Here is a 19,377-nt window from a genome sequence, read left to right as displayed (position 1 = left end):
CTGGCATCGAAGGCGCAGTAAATCATGACTGCGGATCTAATGCTGAATAGGTCAATATACACCTTCCATCACATTGCACTTTATCTTTTGCTTTCACATGTATAAGTGTGCTTATAACTGCATTAATAGCGCATAGTGTCACTTTACGAAGATACTTATACACATATACACTTTCTTACATACATAAGTCGTGTGACGGTTAAAAGACATTCGTCCTATGCACACTTTCCAAGAGATTCTGCTGAAGAGACCATAGACTATTGTTGCAACGACCTAATTGCATAAAATCATCAATCGTTCGTAACTGTTATCCGGTAGAATAAATTTTACCATCAGACGACGTACCTTCGAATTATCGAAAGTGGTAAATAGTCTGAACGATTAGATTCGTTAGAACCTCACCCGTCTCGCCATTTTCATACGCGCTCTTCAAATTATACGCTTTGTCCTAACATTCGATTTCGTATAACCGCCTATTTAATTAGATATTTATATTAATTACTCGAATAGAAATTATCGCCTTAATTTTACTCTCAATAATATAAAGATCGAGTATCTGAGCTCGATGTTAAACGTACAAATGAAAAATCGGCAAAACTTTTCTCATTTCCAGATGAAGTTGGTGCGGTGTTGCATCACATATGTATATTGTCATTGCACAGTATGCAAAGTGATACGTAGTTTCGTTTCCCTGCTCCGATCGCACTCGCATAATTGACAAAATTATTGCGAATAAATCACGAAGAGCACCAATAACGTTGACTCGTTGTATGTTGTGCAAACACATAGCACTGCTTCCTAGTTTCTCCTTCGATCGAACGAAGCAGTACTAGTTTATCGTGGAACACGAGCTCGTCGTTTATACAATAGTTTTATTATAATGCAACCGAGGTGAGGAGAATATGAGAAGGTTGATACCAACCTACCAGTGTCCTTGCATTCTTGACAATCGCCGTCCCAAATGCCAGGACGCTCCTTCTTCTTTTCTTTCACCTTCATAGAGATGAACCTTAAACCTCAATACGAGAAGTTCGCGCTTGGCAGAATGGGATCCTGATCGCCACCGGATTAACAGACGCTTCCAGTGACCTTTGTATATTGCCTCGTGCCAGGTTAAACTATGTGATTATAGTCACGTGCAGAATGCCATTCCTTTAACCTTAGCGCTGCTTTGTGCATCGCTGCAGAAATCAACTATTGTTCCATTTAACTAGAATAATACCCCTGTTTACTGAACCTCGAAAAATTTAAATTATGATTTTATCGATTAGTATTTGAGCATGACTATTGGATAATGTGAAAGAGTAATATATTTTACGATATATTTGAATTGCAACACTATTCTCATTATCAATATTATCAATATCATTTACTTATCGTTTCGTTAACTGCCTTGCAAATTTTATATATTTTGAAGCCTGGGAGCACTACACCATAACATTTGATTTTTGCGAAATATATTGTATTTGCGCGTTTTTTTCTGACAGTATCATCTAAATAGATTATTCACATTGTTAAAAATTGTCTAGTACATGAAATTTATCTTATTTTAATCACTGCAAAAATTTAAAAACGTGAGTCACCGTTGACTAACGTGAAAGGGAACGAGTTGACATAGTGTTCTAAAGTAAATTACGCCAAGATACTTTGGTTCGTGGAATTCTAATGTAAGAAAAATTACTTATTCCTTGTTTATTCATTAATAATATAATTTGAAAATCAAACAATAACGAGTGGCAATTAAGATTATTCTGTTCTAAGAACGACGTATTATTCGGTCCAACGATAAATGATTTATGACTGTATCTAAAACAGACATTATCAACAGATCTATTCATGACATTTGGTGTAATGAACATTAGCAGACAACACAATATAACCAGCGTCGTCAATGGCTAGTCGATTAACGAGATAATAAGCCAACGACTCGTCAGCCAATGGCTCATAATGAGGAATCGTGCGTAATGATCGTACGTGAATGACATATCAACGACAAGACAATCGTATAAGATCGAAGCACTTCTTATGTCGACGGTATAATAAATCCGTGAGCTGTGCAAAAAAATTCTACAATTCCTGAAAATGACAAGTAGAAAGTACATGACGAGTGTACAAATCAGAATCAAAGATTTAACAAGTCCTACAGTTCGTAATAGTATCCATTAAATTACGTGTGTACTAATTAAAATTAGAACAGGGTGCTGTCAATTCGATGAGACATTCATTAAATCCCCCTGGGAATTCACAGGAATTTAAAAAGGCAGATAGAATCCCTACTTTTAAATTAATATATTATCATATTTAATAATGTGTCATTAATATATTATCTAATGTATCATATAGTACAAACTTTTACAATTTTCTTATTATGTTACAATTGTTCTAATATTAAAATAAGTAAATAATACGTACAATGAGAAATGCCATAATATGTCTTATGATTAGTATAAACAATAAAATAATAGGAATGTTTATATCTATTATAACATATTTCAATACATTTTTAAAATAGAAAAATGTAACATATGATTTAACATTTAACAAAAGTGCAAAAAATACACGTTAAGAAAAGATACAAACATTTTATATGAAGAATAAATATTGGAAATAACAATATTCTGACAATGTGAGGAACAGAGAGAAGATAGCACCGTTGTGTAAATCTGGCACAATATCGAACATCGATCGCATGATTGTGCCGGCATTTAGGAGAAAACCTTTTCACCCGGCGCTCCCTCGACTAACGGATAGAACAGAAATCGCTCGTTTCATGCTTTGGTACCCTGGCTACCATTCTGTACTACGTTCCGTTGCGAAACGGCGAAAAACCAAATCTTGCGCTGACTTTTGTTGTCGAGCTAGACTTTCGATCATCCGGCAAGCAAATTACGATCTGCCAGATTATTCGGTTTGTGGTTTAACCGCGAAACCTTTAGAAATTGCACTATTAAGAAAATCTGTGAAAGCCTTGTTCTTACAATTTGTGAATCTTACCATTAAAATATCGATCTGTCTAACAACAAGGAATAAATTCAATTAGATCTTAATCCATAATAATTTCAAATGAAACGAATTATATTTCGATCTTCGACAAAAGAAAGTTTACGTTAGTAAGAAATGTGGATTTATTCTATTACGCTTATTACGCTTATTATTATATTATTATATTATACATCTTGTATTTACCAATGGAAATTTATTTTAATATTCTTGTTACCAAAGATTTCGGTACTGAATATTCTTCATTATTGTACTTATTGTTATTATTAAAGTTGTTATTATATAGTTTTTATGCTCTCAGGATATGGAGTTTCTTTTTTAAGATAATAATAGATCAATAAATATAAAAATATTCTACTACTATATATTTTTTAAAAACGAGTCACTTTGACTGACTTTAGTAGAGATAGCTACGACTCAAATGCCAGTAGTTCTAGTGTTAAAATATAAATACGTAGTTATATTATGAAATTCATTATATATGCTGTAGATTTATTTATAACTTCTGATAGATACGAAATTAATTAAAATGCAAAACAAAGTTCACGCCATGAAGGATTAATCGTTTAATCACTCAAGAAACGTTCGTTCCCTCGCGACACAAGAGAAATTAATATAGTAATATCGAAGGTCTCGATCTTTGAACATATCTTTATTTAATCATCAATTCTTTAATCTCCAATAAATATATAATTTATCGTTTTAGTATAATTAATCGCTAATTGTCACAGCAAGAAACGTTTTAAAATGACTGGTCTAAACGGCGTCACTTACGAATAAAAAGTACAGCAGCTGCTAAAAGTTTTCGGCCAAGGTGTAATTTCATTATAGTATTCAAATAAGGTGTCTTGAAAGCGAAGATTTGCTGTTGCAATGGGGAATGTACTGTGTTTTAAAAGATATAACGTTATAAAATATTTTGTAAGAAGAATTTCGTTAACGTCTAATTTAAATAGAAATCGAGTTACAAGTTGATTAAAAACTTTTGACACTCACTCTACGTGTTATTAACACGTTTTATCCTTCACGATAAGATAGATAATAAAAAGTGATAAATCTCAATATAAGAATCAGGCTTAAAAATAAAATTATGCTCTTCATTTACATAACTTTTCACTATCACTTTTTACATAACAACCTATCTAGGTACAATTGTACAAATTCAAGCTAAACCTTGAGAAAATATTAAAAATGGAAAAAAGAAGAAATTGAATTTCTTACTACTCGAGATGTTTACAAAGCATCGAGCAAAATTCTTTGCCTAAAGTTGTACAAATATTTCCATAAATACAACACCTGAATTATGTATATCTCTAATGTATCTCGAATTCCAAATATTCAAACGCTTCCATGTGTTTTCGATAATTCCAGACAAATAAATTCTCCAATTTCGACAGACTTTCTAACGCACGTAAATCGACCACTGCCATAGGATTTGGCTGATAGAGCCATAGTGACTAAACACAAAGTGTTTCCTTCGTTCGAGTGTACTAGTGACGTATCGAGTGATGCAATTAATCGATGATAACTGTAATTAAGAGAAACTCTCGTTAGAAGTTTTATCGAGATACCTGACCTCACAGGTTATAGTGGCGATCTACCGCGTCGGAACTCGAGTCACCGCAAGTATTGGCTCCGTTTTCACGATTTCTGGATTCCAAAGCCGTCGCCGGAGCAACAGCCACGGAGCACATTTTTCTTACTTGCGACACGAAAGCAACACGTTGCGAAATAGAACAGTGACATAAGTATTATCCGATGTTTAGGCTTCCGATTTCACCAGCCCTTTCATCTCCAGGTGACAAGGATTCACATTTATCTTCGAATGTTCTTTATCCACGAGCTGTAACGAGCTTTACTTGTCTCTGACGACTGAGATTACAGCCAGTGATATCGTTTAGATACAATGGAAAGCTGAAATCGTACGATTAATTGGCTTTTTGTTCGACTTACTTGGAATAGTGGAATTCCTACGGGAATAATTTCACTTTTATTCTATTTGTGGTACATTCGAACCTCCAATATCCGACTTAAAAATTTCTGCTATAAAATGTGTTCAAGTCAAACGTTGATTTAAAAATGTAATTGTTCTCGGTGTTAAGAGATGAACCTCTTAGAAGCTAAGCTGATCAACTCCATTTTTTATGCAGTTATCAATGTTATATTATCGGAATACGTAATTAATATTCAACATACCAGAAAAATATCTCATTTTCATAAATTTATTTATGATAAAGAGGTGGCATGAATAATCCCAAATAATAGTGTTTTATAATTGTCGCGTCTCTATGTATCTTGATTTATGGGGTTAATACGATATCTTAGCGATTTAATGTTTCATGGTGTATTAAAATATGTCATTCTGAAACATAGACTTCTTAAATTACTTTTCCAAATCTCAAAAAGCTTAAACATACAGTGATGCCACTTTTTACATTAATTTCGCTAAACAATTCACAAATCCATGCTTTCAATCCACTCTGCAGGCAAATTTCGCGTTCGCAAAAGCAATCACGCTTGACTTATTGCACGGCTTAAGCAATTACCCGTTAAGTCTTTTAATGAGACACTTCAATTAAAGGTAGTCGTAATTGCAATCTGTGTGTTATTGCCGGTATACTAATCAGGAACACAACATAGAAAATAGTGATTTATCGTGCATCTTGAAATTTCAACATTCACACTGTTCGTCACTGTATTATCCTGCGAATGATCCTGTCTCTCTCGATAAATTATGATACTTATTTACACCTACTCGTATCGTTCCAAGCAAACAGGCTGTGAATACGCGAAACCGCTACACGGTGTCTGTAATTGATTACCTCCGTAATTTAATTACGATCATCTGGCTGATGAGTTGTACATTAAACGAAAGCGCGAGCGCTCTCTAACCAACGATCAAGTTCGTATGTTTACGTAGCCGTTCATCAGATTCGTGCCAGTGGATTGGACAAAACGACAGCCACATAGGTATGACGAATCGCGCCACACTTGATTGACTGTCATCCTCTTTCGAAGGCAGTGAGAGCTCTTAAGGACTATAGGCAACCGGCTTTCTTGCATGTTTGCGACCAGGAAGGGATCTCACCGAGATTACATCGACATCTTGAAATATTTCCGTGTCTCTCTGAGACGCGTATAACAACACAGTGCGCTGACCACGTGAAAAAAGAAGAAGTTTCACGCGGACGCAATGCTCGAGGAATGTACAGCCAGACGAATCTTTGAACGAGGTATAAGCGACCTCTCTAACAAGGGTTTCCGTGCGCGCGTAAAGAACGTTTTTCATTCGTCCTGAATTCCTGTTAATTGTACCTGACGTCCGGATCGAACGCAACCATTCGGTTTTTTAAAGTTAGATCGTGGAATGAAAACGCATTACGATTATGATCGTCCGATGGTGTTTCGAAAGTGACGTATGGTGTTGCTTAAAAGAAATGGAATAAAAAGTATATACCGTATTTGGAAGGAGTTTTATATAGCCGAGGGAAATTATCGTGGTGAATAAATAAGTTTTTACGAATGTTTTATGTCTCTTTGTTCTAATCGTATCTATAAACGAATATACACGAAATTCCACGTTTAATTAAAAACGCGCGAGGAAAACGTAGTAGGGTCGCTTTCGTTGAATTTTTAATTGACAAGTGTAGGATTAGCTGGAGTAGAAAAATAGGAAAGCTGAATCGTCATGATTTTCGCCTGTGATCGTCGAGTAATATCCACATTATCGCAAGCATGAGACGTTCCATTCGGAAACTTTAGATCTATCAAATACGGTCATGGCTGTCTCACGTTATCGTCGCCCATTACAATCGTCGGTAGCGTTAGTTCATTTACATAAGCTATCTACTACTATTGTCGATTACTATTTCTTAATTACCGAGATAATCGAGGAGACGACCTTCGCGCATTGTTCATCCTCGTTCATACATCAACTTGTAAATGAATCGCGCTCTCATCTATCGATGAATCAGAAGGACGAGGTTCCGGCACGTCGCGTCGTTCGGCTTTTTCCTCCAGTTGCTCCTTTTTCTCACGCTGCCTTCCTATAAATCACCGTGTTAGATAATCACCGTTGACTGCTAAGGAATTCGAGTAAAATCTCGTACGTATTAGTCAAGTTACCTGAATTCAAGCCTGTTGAGCTCGAGTAACGTGATTTTCAAGGATAATGGAAAATAAAAAGAAAACAATTATACATAGGTACATATTTGATGCACTTATTTAAAATATCAATTATAATCATAATCATAATGGAAATATTACATACGCGAACTAAACGAGCAACCAGAGAATGCTCTTGCTCCCGCTTTATCTTCTCATTCGTTTCGTTTTTACTAACTCTTAAATACGCCTTTAAGAATAGCCGGTGGTAGTAAAAAGCGATTCACGGCAAACCACATGCGCTACCTAATTATTACAAACTGTACGCGTATCAACATGAAAGGTAGCCATGCGCATGGTATACAATCGTCGACTAATCTACACGACGATATCACTGTTGTACTTGCAAGACGACCATCTGCAAAGTATAATCCTCGACGTGGAAACGGGCAAACAAAGAAGCTGGCATTTGAATGCCAGCGATTGGCATGATCGGGCAACAGACTTCGTGATCCTGCGAAATTGCGACGTCCATGCCTCTGCCTCTTTATTGCTTCTTCGCCGGTAACGCCCGGATCTCGATCTTCGAGTTCGTGCATTTCGTTAATGAAGCGCTAGACATTCCGTTTCGTTTACCACATCGTATAATTGTTTCATGTATTCTCTATTATGAAAGTTGAAAAGACTGCGCGGCGTATGTATTAAAAGGCATTTGAAGTGTTTATTGAACATAGACAAACTAATTAAACTCTTCATGGCGTAAATCGATTCTTTAATTTCTACATACACGGTACGTGGAAAGTGATTATTGTGTATTGTTACGTTATCAATCAAATTAGAAATAAACAGATATCGTTGAACAAACGAATATAGAGGTTGCTGTATCTAAGAGCAGGGATATCGTCGAATCATTTATAATAAAAAAAGTATCTATGCGACGTTTTCTATTTGATGGCTTTACTTTCTCGTAGTTCGAGTTTAGCGATGAGTCAGAATAATTGTATTTTATTCTAGTCTAATGTCCGTGCGCGCGTTTCTCGCGACGTAGCATTAACGCTACGCTTGCATCTATCGAGTCGGTATTACGACACTGCGTTTTCGTATTTTACAGAAGGGAAACTCGTCGAACTATGCTGCTATGTATGTACGACGTATAGATAATGACTATTATGCATACAATAATAGGGATATTACGAAGTGGTACCTACTAGTAATAGATACTCATCGTTTAACAAACTGAAGATTTTGAATTAATGATATCTATGAAGTTTAAGTATATTTCTTTTATGCAAGCATGCAAAAGAGTAATCGTGTATAGAATGATTGGATGATAGTAAAAATAGGCTTCACTCCTATGTAGATTAAACGTGAAGATAATTGATTCAAGTTAACAATTAACGGTCGTGTCAGTGATTTATTAAACGTAATTAATGTTTGCAAGATAGATTTCAATAGAACGTTACATACAGAAATTATAATAAAGAAAACATTTACATTAAACGAAAACGATATCATTTATAACATTATTTTATTTAGTAAAACTCGTTTGCTACGGAAGAATATGTATTAATATTTACTGAATAATAATTGAATTAACTTTTAATGATGTTAGGGAGATCATAAATTTACTGGATGTTTAATTATGAGATATTGATCGTTAAAAGTAGTTAAATTCGGTTTGCACGCGATAAATTACTATGTAAATGTAATTGAACAAATCTGTGTTGTAATAACATAATCGTTTTATTGTAACAAAATGTTTTCTTTTCCTTAGAGGTAGTCTTTCGATAATGAAATTATTACTCTGACTTCCAGAACTGACATTTTATTTTCGTGGTAAATATTCAATGTAAACGTTAAGCTTGTTGAAATACATAATTCCCAAACTATTTGATTAAAGATACTTTTTATTAAAGCGTGAAGAATATTTATAGTTAAGGAAAGTAATAATATTTCTGACGCGAGAATGCTTGAACTGTAAGTGGGTAATGCAAGTTTACAGCCTAATATTCTTTCCACAAAGATCACTGCATTGAACACCTACTCTCTAATATACATCTCCATGCATTCCATTTAAACGTAATTATGATATATGTAGTTCAATTTTTCATTTCCTTTAATTAAAAGTTCACCAGTTTTAGAGAAATTAATGTGGCATGTTTAATATAGAAACGGTTACATTTCCTGATTATTTCTTATAAGAAACAAACATTCATTATACAGTACTATCAACTGACATTAAAATTATAGAAATAAGTGCATAGTTACTAAATAAGTCTCCAGAAATGAAAGTGGTATAGGTAAAAAGTGTTGGAGAATTTAACTTCATTAAGGGAATACTTCCGTGTTTCCATCCACAAACTGTATGTAATATTCCAATGAAGCAAGATCGATACTTTCCATTAAACTTGGATATCTAGAATAGTGTTGCCTAAGACACTTAAGTAAACTGATTTGCTATACAAAATATAAATGGATCATACCGAAGTTCTAATAAAAAAAAAATAATAACTAATGATACTAGTAAGTGAGTTGCGATAATAATTAGTTTGAAACTGAAACAAATTATAAGTAGATTACGTTGATTGTATAACATATCTATATGATTTAAAGTTATGTTAAATATGTGTAGCATTTAAGAGAAAATAATATTCTATTTTTACGTAAGTATTCTAAAATTGTATATTAGATTTTGAAATTAAAATTTTCACTACAATACTGCAAGCAGTTCTGTGCTATTATTTTTATTACATATTTTTTAAAGATTAGTACAGAATTTAAATTAAATTAATAATTTCATGTATGATTTAAGATATATTTAGAAACGTCATGTGTTACATTTAAATATAAAATCTAATAAATTAATAAATACATATCTTTATAACAATCGATCATGTTACTAATTTGAACAATTAATAATACAAATATGTCTATTTTAATAAATTTTTTCTTGGTACAAGGAAATTATTCATTGCTCTGTAAGTTTTAAGGTATTTGAGATTTTAATCATTATTAAAAGTATGATCATTAGTCGATAAGTTTGCTTCCTTTTATCCCTACATAAGAAATATTTATAATACCAGCACTACAGACAGAGTATCACAGACAGGTCTCTATGATAATTCCTATGTTCGCCGTAACAAATCGCAGAGGGCGTAAGAAACACTAACTTTCCCGCAGGTCGGTATTTCAGCATCTGAGATACGAAGTCTCATTAACGTCACGCCTGTTCTGTCTTTAATCAATGGTTATTCTTGCAGGGAATATATTTATCTACCTTTGAATCATACTCAATCGATATACTCACTAAAGTGCCATCTATTAGTAAGATATTCAACATCTCGTTGAATATTTGTACTCAATAGCTAAAGTATCTTTTGTAGTTTCAGTTTAGTACCATTGTTAATTTTGAGTGGGTAACAAAATAAACATAATTGTTTTTAAATAAATTTCATCTTTTATTACGAAATATGATGTAAAACGTGATAATAAATTATTAAATATTAAATATAGTACATACATAAATATGTTGTTTTCATAAATACTTGATATAAATATAAATATGTCGTTTTTATAAATAGTTAATATAAATAATAAATACGTCACTTATAAATAGATCTACGGTATAAATACCTAATCGATAATACTGAACGATATATAACCTATTACAATTATTGTCTTTCATTGATTCCTATTCGCTAATACGATCAATTATTAGGAAGATAATTTTCCTAGATAACTGATTATCACAAATTGCACCCAAGAATTCTTCGAAAAGGCACTTCAAAGAGGTTCATTTTAATAAATAACTATTGTTCTAAATAAATAATGAATAGATAATAAATACTAATTCTAATGCTCGATGATCGTAATAAATAGTGTTCATGAATAAATAAATTAAGTAACATGATGCCATTTCAACTGCGTTTCGCAATTGTCAGGTTATCTCGAACGATTTTATCACAGCTGACTTTAGCTGTTGTCGTTTATTAGTCATGCATATTGTGACACGACTTTGCTTCCCTCGACGATCGGAATTCTATGTCGTAAATTCTCGATCAATTTCGCTCTTGATCAAATATCTTAAGGAAAAATCGTGATAAGTCATATTTTTGGGCCTTCACTAGAGAGCAATTTTCAAATTTAAAACACGCCATCAATTAATTCCATTCGAACAGAGCTCTACTTCTATTTCGTTTTGGGATTAAAATTTCCCCATAAATACTTCAAAAATATCGATTGTTATAACATTAGTCAAGCTTCTGATTTTTTACAAAATATAAGAATTTACTTTTAAAAGAATTATGGTTTCGAAACTAGCAATTTGTTTCCTCCTTCGACTTGTTCTTACTGAGATACTTTCCTTTAGCTAAGAATTAATATGAAAATTATGACAACAGACCATGACTTATCACATTGTTCCCATGTGATCTTCAATTGCTGTTACAAAAGGAGGCAACTCCACTTCACAGTAATCTGAGTAAACCATGAAACAGCAATCGAAAATCAGCCAAAATTAAACCCATTTTTCAAACGTTTCCAACACGAGACCTTCCTTTTTCCATCGCAATAAATACTTTTTAAATTGATAATTATTAAAATATTAGAACCGCCTCCTCATTACCGCAAATCCTTCAATTGCGTTCGTCATATCATTTTCGTCCAACCTGTTATCGATTGTCGCAAATAAAACGTTCGACATTTCTACTATCGAATTCGAACGTTATTGTCAGACGTTTCTTCCGGCGCTACTTAATAATTGAAAACGTGCCTCCAAGCGTGAAGATAATCTCTGTACTTGAGAAGCACGCCCCAGTCACGAATAAGTCTTCTAGTATCGTCCTCAGGGTTTCGTTCTACCTTGTTCATGATGCTCCTTTCTACACGCGATGGAATCCGAAGAGACGGCATGGCCACGATATTGCTTTCTACTTCGCACAGCATCATCATCAGGTAAGACTGCGTCGTCTTTAGAGCTTTGTATTTTTTCAAACTCATCTCGTCCTCTAACAATTCCTCGAACGCTACAGCAAATTTTTGAAGATCCGTGTGCAACTTTGGAAAATGATTGACGATCTGTAAGAGGAATTAAAATCGTTTGTCATATCTCTGTCGATGACTCGTAAAGAAAAGGAATATAAGAGAACCTATAGGTTACAGCTACGTTGAAATTGATTCTTGAAAGATAGTATGCTTTAATAGAATTTTTGTTTGTAATTCTCAAATCTTGTAGAATTACTTTAAATTAAACAAATATAGGTCGCTATAAAAAATATCTATTTTTTTATCGCTTCAGGTCCCAATACGAATTAACTAAATTTTAACGCAATGTATTCTTTTATGTAACTCACACCTGCTATATTAATCTATTTTGTTCAAACATATACATGCGTCTACAATTTAATTTCCCCTATACTATGTTATACGATATTACAACATTTCCAACGATATTATATTTAAATGATACCATTACCATTAATGATAATCTGTTATCGAATTCATAAAATTGCAATGTACATAAAATTACAATATTATAACGTAATTTCGAACTCTTTTACAACTCTGCGATGATGGCTTTATCGCCGAGTCAGTAACAAAAAGATAGCATTTTAAAAATTCAGTCACTCAAACAATCCATCAATGGATTACGTATCAATAGATCGATCACGATTGTGTCACCTGTTTCACACTTCAATTAGTCTAAGAAATCTTTTCCAACGGAAGATAGAAAAAAGCGAAGCACGCGACGTGTAAAAAGAATCGATATCGTCTGTCGTTGAAACGTGCCGGTGTGAAGAAAAAAAAAAAAGAGCGGCGGTATACATCAGGCAGTACCCTGAACGTTATCACGGATGCGTTATCAACGTGCACGCATCGTTCTGGAAGACAAGCGCGATTACGCAGTCGCGCGACCCGGCTAACATGAGCAATCGTGTACATCGAATACGCCAAGTTGCATTGCGCGCGCAAACCTCGAACAGCCGCGCACGCTTCTGTTTCCCTGCTACTTTATAATAATTACCGTCTCATTAAAATTTGTTATTTAACGTTACGTTAATTAATTGCAACATCGGGATGCTTGGTCAATTGGCCTGGCCGGTGAAAATACGCGCGACCAGCAGCTCTCACCTGTCCTCTCGCGAGTCCGCCGCGCCGCACCTTCTTTCGCCCCGTTTATCCGCGCGCCCCGAAGCTTTCCACGCTCGATGAATATTTATGCAAGGGGGAGCTAAATTAACCGCGTAAAAGAGAATCTTAATTAACCAGCGATACGAACGATAATTAGGTACACCTTTCGGAATGTTGGACACGATGATTCTTCTGCTGGCGCGAAATCGTCGTTCTTCGAAGACGAGTAATCTCTTTTTCGTGTTACCGGAGAAATATCGAAGAAACTTTTTAAATAACTTGTCGTTTGATTTTCGTACACTCTATATATTGTGTTGCTTTTGAGCGAAGGGTGGCTGATCTCACTTAAGAAATTTATAAACGAAAGCAGTTTACGTGGAAGATAAAAATCTTAGTCGGAGATCTTTGCTTTGATAAGACGACAAACCGTGATCGAACTATTTTGAAGAAACTCTTTGCGCGTTATACTTGCTGGTTATATGGTTCTCTTCTAGTTTTGAAAATTATTGATCCTATTTGAAAAAAATACAGGAATAAGGAATATTTGATAACGTACTGGAGAAGACGAAGGAGCAAACGATTCTCAGTCAAATATTCTCGTTTTCATATAAACAAATAGACTGTGCCATTCTATTATTTCGACGAAACATTTCGAACATTATACCGATTCTAATTCAACGATTCTCAAACAAGAATATTTATCTGAAAGGTAAAACTGTCAAAGATCTTTGATTTGATGGAAAGACAAATCGCGGCTGAACTACTATAATATCGAACCTCGATCGTTATATAGTCAATTTGACAAGCAAAAGGAAAACACGAAGAACAAAAGACAAAGAATGTCAGAAATTAAACTCACCGTTTGCGAATTAGTGTTAGCCAGATTCTTAATCATATGCGTGTCCTTCTCGCCCGGAACCCAGTTCGGGATGTACTGATACTCTTCAACACCGATTCGAACATTCTCGTACAGGTACTCGTAGTCTCGGCTTAAATAATCATTGATAGTCAATTCGTGTTGTAGCCTGAGATTTTGTATACTGTTGCTGGTTTCTTGTTCGATGTTCGTGTCCAAATAATCGTCGATTTCTAGTTCTTCGCCACACGGTAAATGCCACATCGGTAAATTCGATCTGGTGTGTCTTCTTGGCGCTGCAGACACAGCAGCGAGTATCGAGATCAACAGGTAACCACGTAAGACGAACATTTTCGCGATTATAAATAATAAATTAAATAAGTTAAATATGTTTCGAAGATTTTGATTGCGTGGTGTGTAGAACTATCGTAGCGCGTTCGTTCGCTGTAGCTTTTATCAATCGAAGCGTACGATTTGGCTAAAGCGATGTTAGCGATTGGCGTGAGATCGTGAACTGAGATTGTCAAACTCTCGTGCTTCCAGCTTATATACGACATTGTGTAAACAATCGGACGTATATACGCACGCACGTTCGATGACGGGGTGGCGGCTTATGTTTTGTCCAAGTTTTTCGCCGCTCTGCTGAAACTCTTCTTCGAAGCGATTTTTTTTCGAAAATACGACCTACGCCCTGGCTGATTCACGTAACTCTCGTCGCGAAACTATCTGTAGTCACGAACTAATCGTTACGGTAACGTTCGATAATAATAAAGGTAAATGGCGTGAATTGCAATAAACTCTCTGATATTTATAATTCCGTAATAAGATACGGCGCGACGCGACGTAGCAGCTGATTAGATGTGTCATATCACCAAATGTTAAAATCGACGTAATCGCTTTCTCGTCATCGCATTCCGACCTACAAATTACGATTTTTACGTTCCTCCTCTATGACGAGCTACCTCGCTTCATGAATAAAATTATTCTTTTATCGTTGTTGTTTTTTTTCTTTCGTAAAATCAAAAGTATGGAAAAGTATTTTAATCGAATATACGAGCCGCTACGTTAACTCAGCGAAACAAGAAGCGGGGACAATTGGTGAGATTGTACACCATACGCATCAATCGGATGCTTTGGTATTTTCAAATTTCAAAAATTTCAGAAAGTCCAGTTTTAATTACTTTGAACTGTGAAAAAACTCGTACGTACATGTAGAGCCTAATGTCAGTGTAAATAATCTGGTCGCTAACGACACCTACGTGCTCAGGAGTTACGATAAGTTGTTGTAAAAGGAAACTAAGTTAAATTAAACTACAAGTATCGAAATCTATCGTCCGATTATGAGAGTTAATAACCGTGAGAATAGAATCTCTTTTATTATTCTACAGTTTGTTTCAAAAGCTAATGTGTCACATAAATCGAGGGCTTCCTAATCTCGGCTAATCTTTCGTCAAACTTATCTACATGACGTGTTCATATTGCGGATTTGCGGATTCCTACGCCTGTAGACATTTCAATTTTCTCCGAAAAATCAACGACACCAGTCATCGATCGTGTAGAAGTGTTCGCGAGTGCATCGGAAGGAAGAAGGTAGATGCGGTTCCGTCAGCGGTCTTCCGGAAATCTCAGTGCACGTTACGCAGACGTAAATGCCGGTGTTTGTATTGTGATTCAAATAGCGAGGCTAGTAAAAAAACCGGGTGCTAATGTTAGATCATAAATCTTACCGCGAATTAACCTATTTTTATTGATAAAACTGATATTACGTACATATACGTATATGAATAATTTATATATTAACATTCTTGTGTCGATACATTTCTTGAATAGAATTTTCGTATTAAAGTCGGTGTAATCCTATTTTTCACTGATTAATAAAATTTTCATTATATTACTATTCATTATAATTATTCTCTTGTGTTGGTACATTTAATAATCGAACTCTTAATATCAGTATCACACCAATATCATGACGTTCGTTTTATTATTAATCCTATTCGTAAATCATTGATAAATCTGCTATGCTATTTATATCGTTATATGAATTCCCTTGGGATAGTGTTTATCGTTTCTCTAGATACAATCTGGAGCGCAATTTATATGTAAAATTTAATTTTATTATTATAACTAATTTTCTTGCGCTGTCAGCAACTTCGTTATTAGTCTCGTTATCAGTGCTATTGGCAAATCATTGGCAAAATATTTTCTGTTCTTCACATTATTATTATCCGTGTCTGTAAAAATGATTCTCTCGTTGATACGTCCTAAATAAAATCTTAATACAACTGTCGAATAGTCGATTCATGTTTTTCTTAAAATACATACGATACGAACGATCTGCTAAATTTTACGAAGAAGCTTCCTAATTTCAATGGAACAAAGACGTAAAGAAACAAGATTTCTCGTGTGAATGAAAATTAAATATAAATTCGAAGCATCGGCTGCAGTGATTTTTTCAAGCGGAGCTTGTACCATATATTACCAAGATTCGCGGCAGAATAATACGTATGTACGAAAGCAGACGGTGCAGAAAATTGACGTCAAAGCGGTCAATAATTTCGCAACGGAACCCGAAAGGCTAGTCTGAGATGATATGCATAAAAACTAGTGAATGAAGTCTCAACTTAACGTACGCATACTATACGTCGACGCTAATCCTACGTAATTCATCAAACATATGCCATATATGGCGATACTATTATTAGCGGGTCGGTCGGATTTGTCTGACTAAAATTGGATCTTCTCACATCAGATTAGACTAACGCCATACGGTATTCCGGGTATGATTGCGTACATCAGTATCCAGGGCAAACAAACAATACTGCGTACAGTAGGAACATTTGCGTACGAACATTTCAAGTCGTCGTCCATTATCAGAAATTCCGAACAAGTTATATAAATTAGGAGAGATTACATATTTCCAAACTCGTTTTTTTACGATTCAAATTAATACGATAATTACTGTACAGCTAGCGACACAAATGACTTTGTACTTTCAGCTTATCAAGCACTTATTGAATCAAATGTAATCTCGGAATGTAGATTGTTCGTTTTGTATGTCATCAATGATTAATAAGACTGTAAGTTAATTTGGAAATTCTTTTAACCTGTGCGATGATTTTCCTTTTTTATAATAATTTTATCATTATTATAGATAGGAATTATGAATTCTGTTATTTTTTTTTTTTTTTTTTGACATTTTCTCGTGCTTGTACGTCTTATCCCATGCAATATGATCAATTTTTATTACAAAATAATTGATTTATTTAAAAAAAAGTGATCACATAAGCGTTTGATATATCATTAGGCTGAATATGTTTATTTAATTTCATATAGAAAGTATCGATACTTTGATACTGACAATTGTTACATTGGAAAAATTGTTCTAAAAATAAATCATTACATGGGAACGTTTATGTGTGTATGGAAATAGTAATGAATATCGGTAAAAACTTTTCAATCCTTCGTGCACTCCTGATACTGAACCTGTTATTCAGGGTACTTTTCTAGTCGATAAAGGACTCTGAAGGGCTTAAAGAAAAATGATAGCAAAAGATTTCAGTAGAAAACCTGACAGGTACCAAATATAAGAATCTACTATAATATTTTATATCGCCAAAAATTAAATACGTATAAAAGACAAAGGGAATATTAAAAATAATGTATTACACTAATTTAATTAATTCTCGTGAATCATTTGTATTATTGCTAATAATATAATATTAATTACGATAATTATGATAATTATAAATACGAAATTATAACTTGCTCCAAATAAAATTAATTAATTAAATATTTATTATAGGAAATTGAAAATAGGAAAAAATTGTAATGTGTGTAGCTATGTTATATAAATTTTTTGTATATTAATTAAACATTCTTCGTAACAACAGTTACATGGTAAATCACAGGGAATCACAAAATATCGAGAAAATTATTTAACAGCTTATATTTAATCGATACATTACTCAACCGTTTCATGAATCGAATAATAGGAACGAAAGTACATTTGAAATCTATGAATAAAGGATTAATTAATTTTTCCACAGCAACTTATTATACAAAGTTAAATTTTATCTTTTTAAGTGTCGTGCTGACCAAGGAAATTTGTTCTCATTAAGAAATTTATTGCTTTATTGTTTTTCCATGAAATTTTTATTTTATTTCCGTTTAATTACATACTTCTGTGTGGGTAACCTGCACAGCTTCACCAATTCGTTATTATCTCGCAACACACCAATACCAAGCTGCCTGGACAGTATCGATAACGATCGTCAGCTGATTAAAGGCGAATGCGCGAACGGTTCATAAAACCCTGATACAATTTATTAAAGTCTGGTGTTGCATATAAATAGGAAATTTGCAATTAAGCTGAAATGTTGTTTAAGGATACCATTGGACGGAGTCGGGAGAATAAAAGTCGAATGACTGTTCAATACAAAAACATCGGATTTATTCGAGACGATTACATAAGTATAGAAATGACAATAAATAATATATGCGATGGTAACGTGATATAATAAATAAATTGTAACGTTATGTACGCCTACGTGTACGTCAGAATAAATACACCTACTACGTATACTTGATAAAATGTAAGTGAAATCCTTAATGTTTAAATGTGCGTGTATAAAATGTTCAAGTATCACGTCGTATGAGAAATTTTAATATTAAGTACAAAAATATCTAACGTTAAAATACATATATAATACCTAAGTACCGGTTCGATACAAAACATTGATTGTCTATAATGTAAATATATTTTCGTTTTAACGCAGATAAACCCATTGTTCTCGCGCCATTCGCGCGCACATCTTCAACGTCTCTATACGAATAATTCTTATAAATCCAAATTATAATATTGGTCCCTTGTTATTCGTGTCATTTTTAAGGACACAATGAATTATTTCGTCTGGCCCAAAATAGAATGGAAATTAAGGGAACGAAAATTGCATCGTTAAAAGTATTCCGCTCTATAAGTATCGCTAAATTCTTCCATTCGAAAGCAAGTAAGAAGCAAAGTATCGGGTAAGATAAAGTTTGTCATGTTCGCGACAAGACGAGATTCTACGGGCTGGAGAGAAAAAAATAAAATAAAAATAAAAAGAAGTAATGGTATTACATCTAAATACGTATTGTACGCGTAAACGCACGTTACTTAAAAATATAGTATAATGCGCCTATGTATAAAACGTAGGAACTCTGTACGTCCGCGTACGCTCAAGATATCACAGCTAAACGACATTAAGCTTTCGTCTGCTTACGTTAAAGCTACAATAAATAAGTTT

At 34.0% G+C, this 19,377-nt stretch overlaps 1 protein-coding gene across 1 annotated transcript; it reads right to left on the bottom strand.

Annotated features, from left to right (window-relative positions):
• Positions 1-11,798: 11,798 nt before the first annotated feature.
• LOC117236825 lies at positions 11,799-14,440 on the bottom strand. Its single transcript, XM_033500131.1, has 2 exons — positions 14,093-14,440; positions 11,799-12,180 (listed from the first exon to the last, which is right to left on the bottom strand). Exons 1-2 carry the CDS (start codon positions 14,438-14,440, stop codon positions 11,857-11,859), a joined length of 672 nt encoding a protein of 223 aa, XP_033356022.1. The 3' UTR covers positions 11,799-11,856.
• Between the last annotated feature and the right edge of the window lie 4,937 nt (positions 14,441-19,377).

The sequence above is a fragment of the Bombus vosnesenskii genome, unplaced genomic scaffold (genome assembly GCF_011952255.1).
Source record: "Bombus vosnesenskii isolate JDL3184/JDL3185 unplaced genomic scaffold, Bvos_JDL3184-5_v1.1 scf7180000013264, whole genome shotgun sequence".
Classification (NCBI taxonomy): Eukaryota; Metazoa; Arthropoda; class Insecta; order Hymenoptera; family Apidae; genus Bombus; species Bombus vosnesenskii.
The sequence above is the reverse complement of the archived record's forward strand: the minus strand, read 5'-3'. Positions and strand labels throughout refer to the sequence as shown.

What these genes read in the sequence shown, in the direction of transcription:
- LOC117236825 (XM_033500131.1), bottom strand. Translation starts at nt 14,440, where the DNA reads ATGTTCGTCTTACGTGGTTACCTGTTGATCTCGATACTCGCTGCTGTG. An exon ending in CTAACACTAATTCGCAAACG is followed by an intron (nt 12,181 to 14,092) that starts GTGAGTTTAATT and finishes TTCCTCTTACAG; the next exon opens with ATCGTCAATCATTTTCCAAA.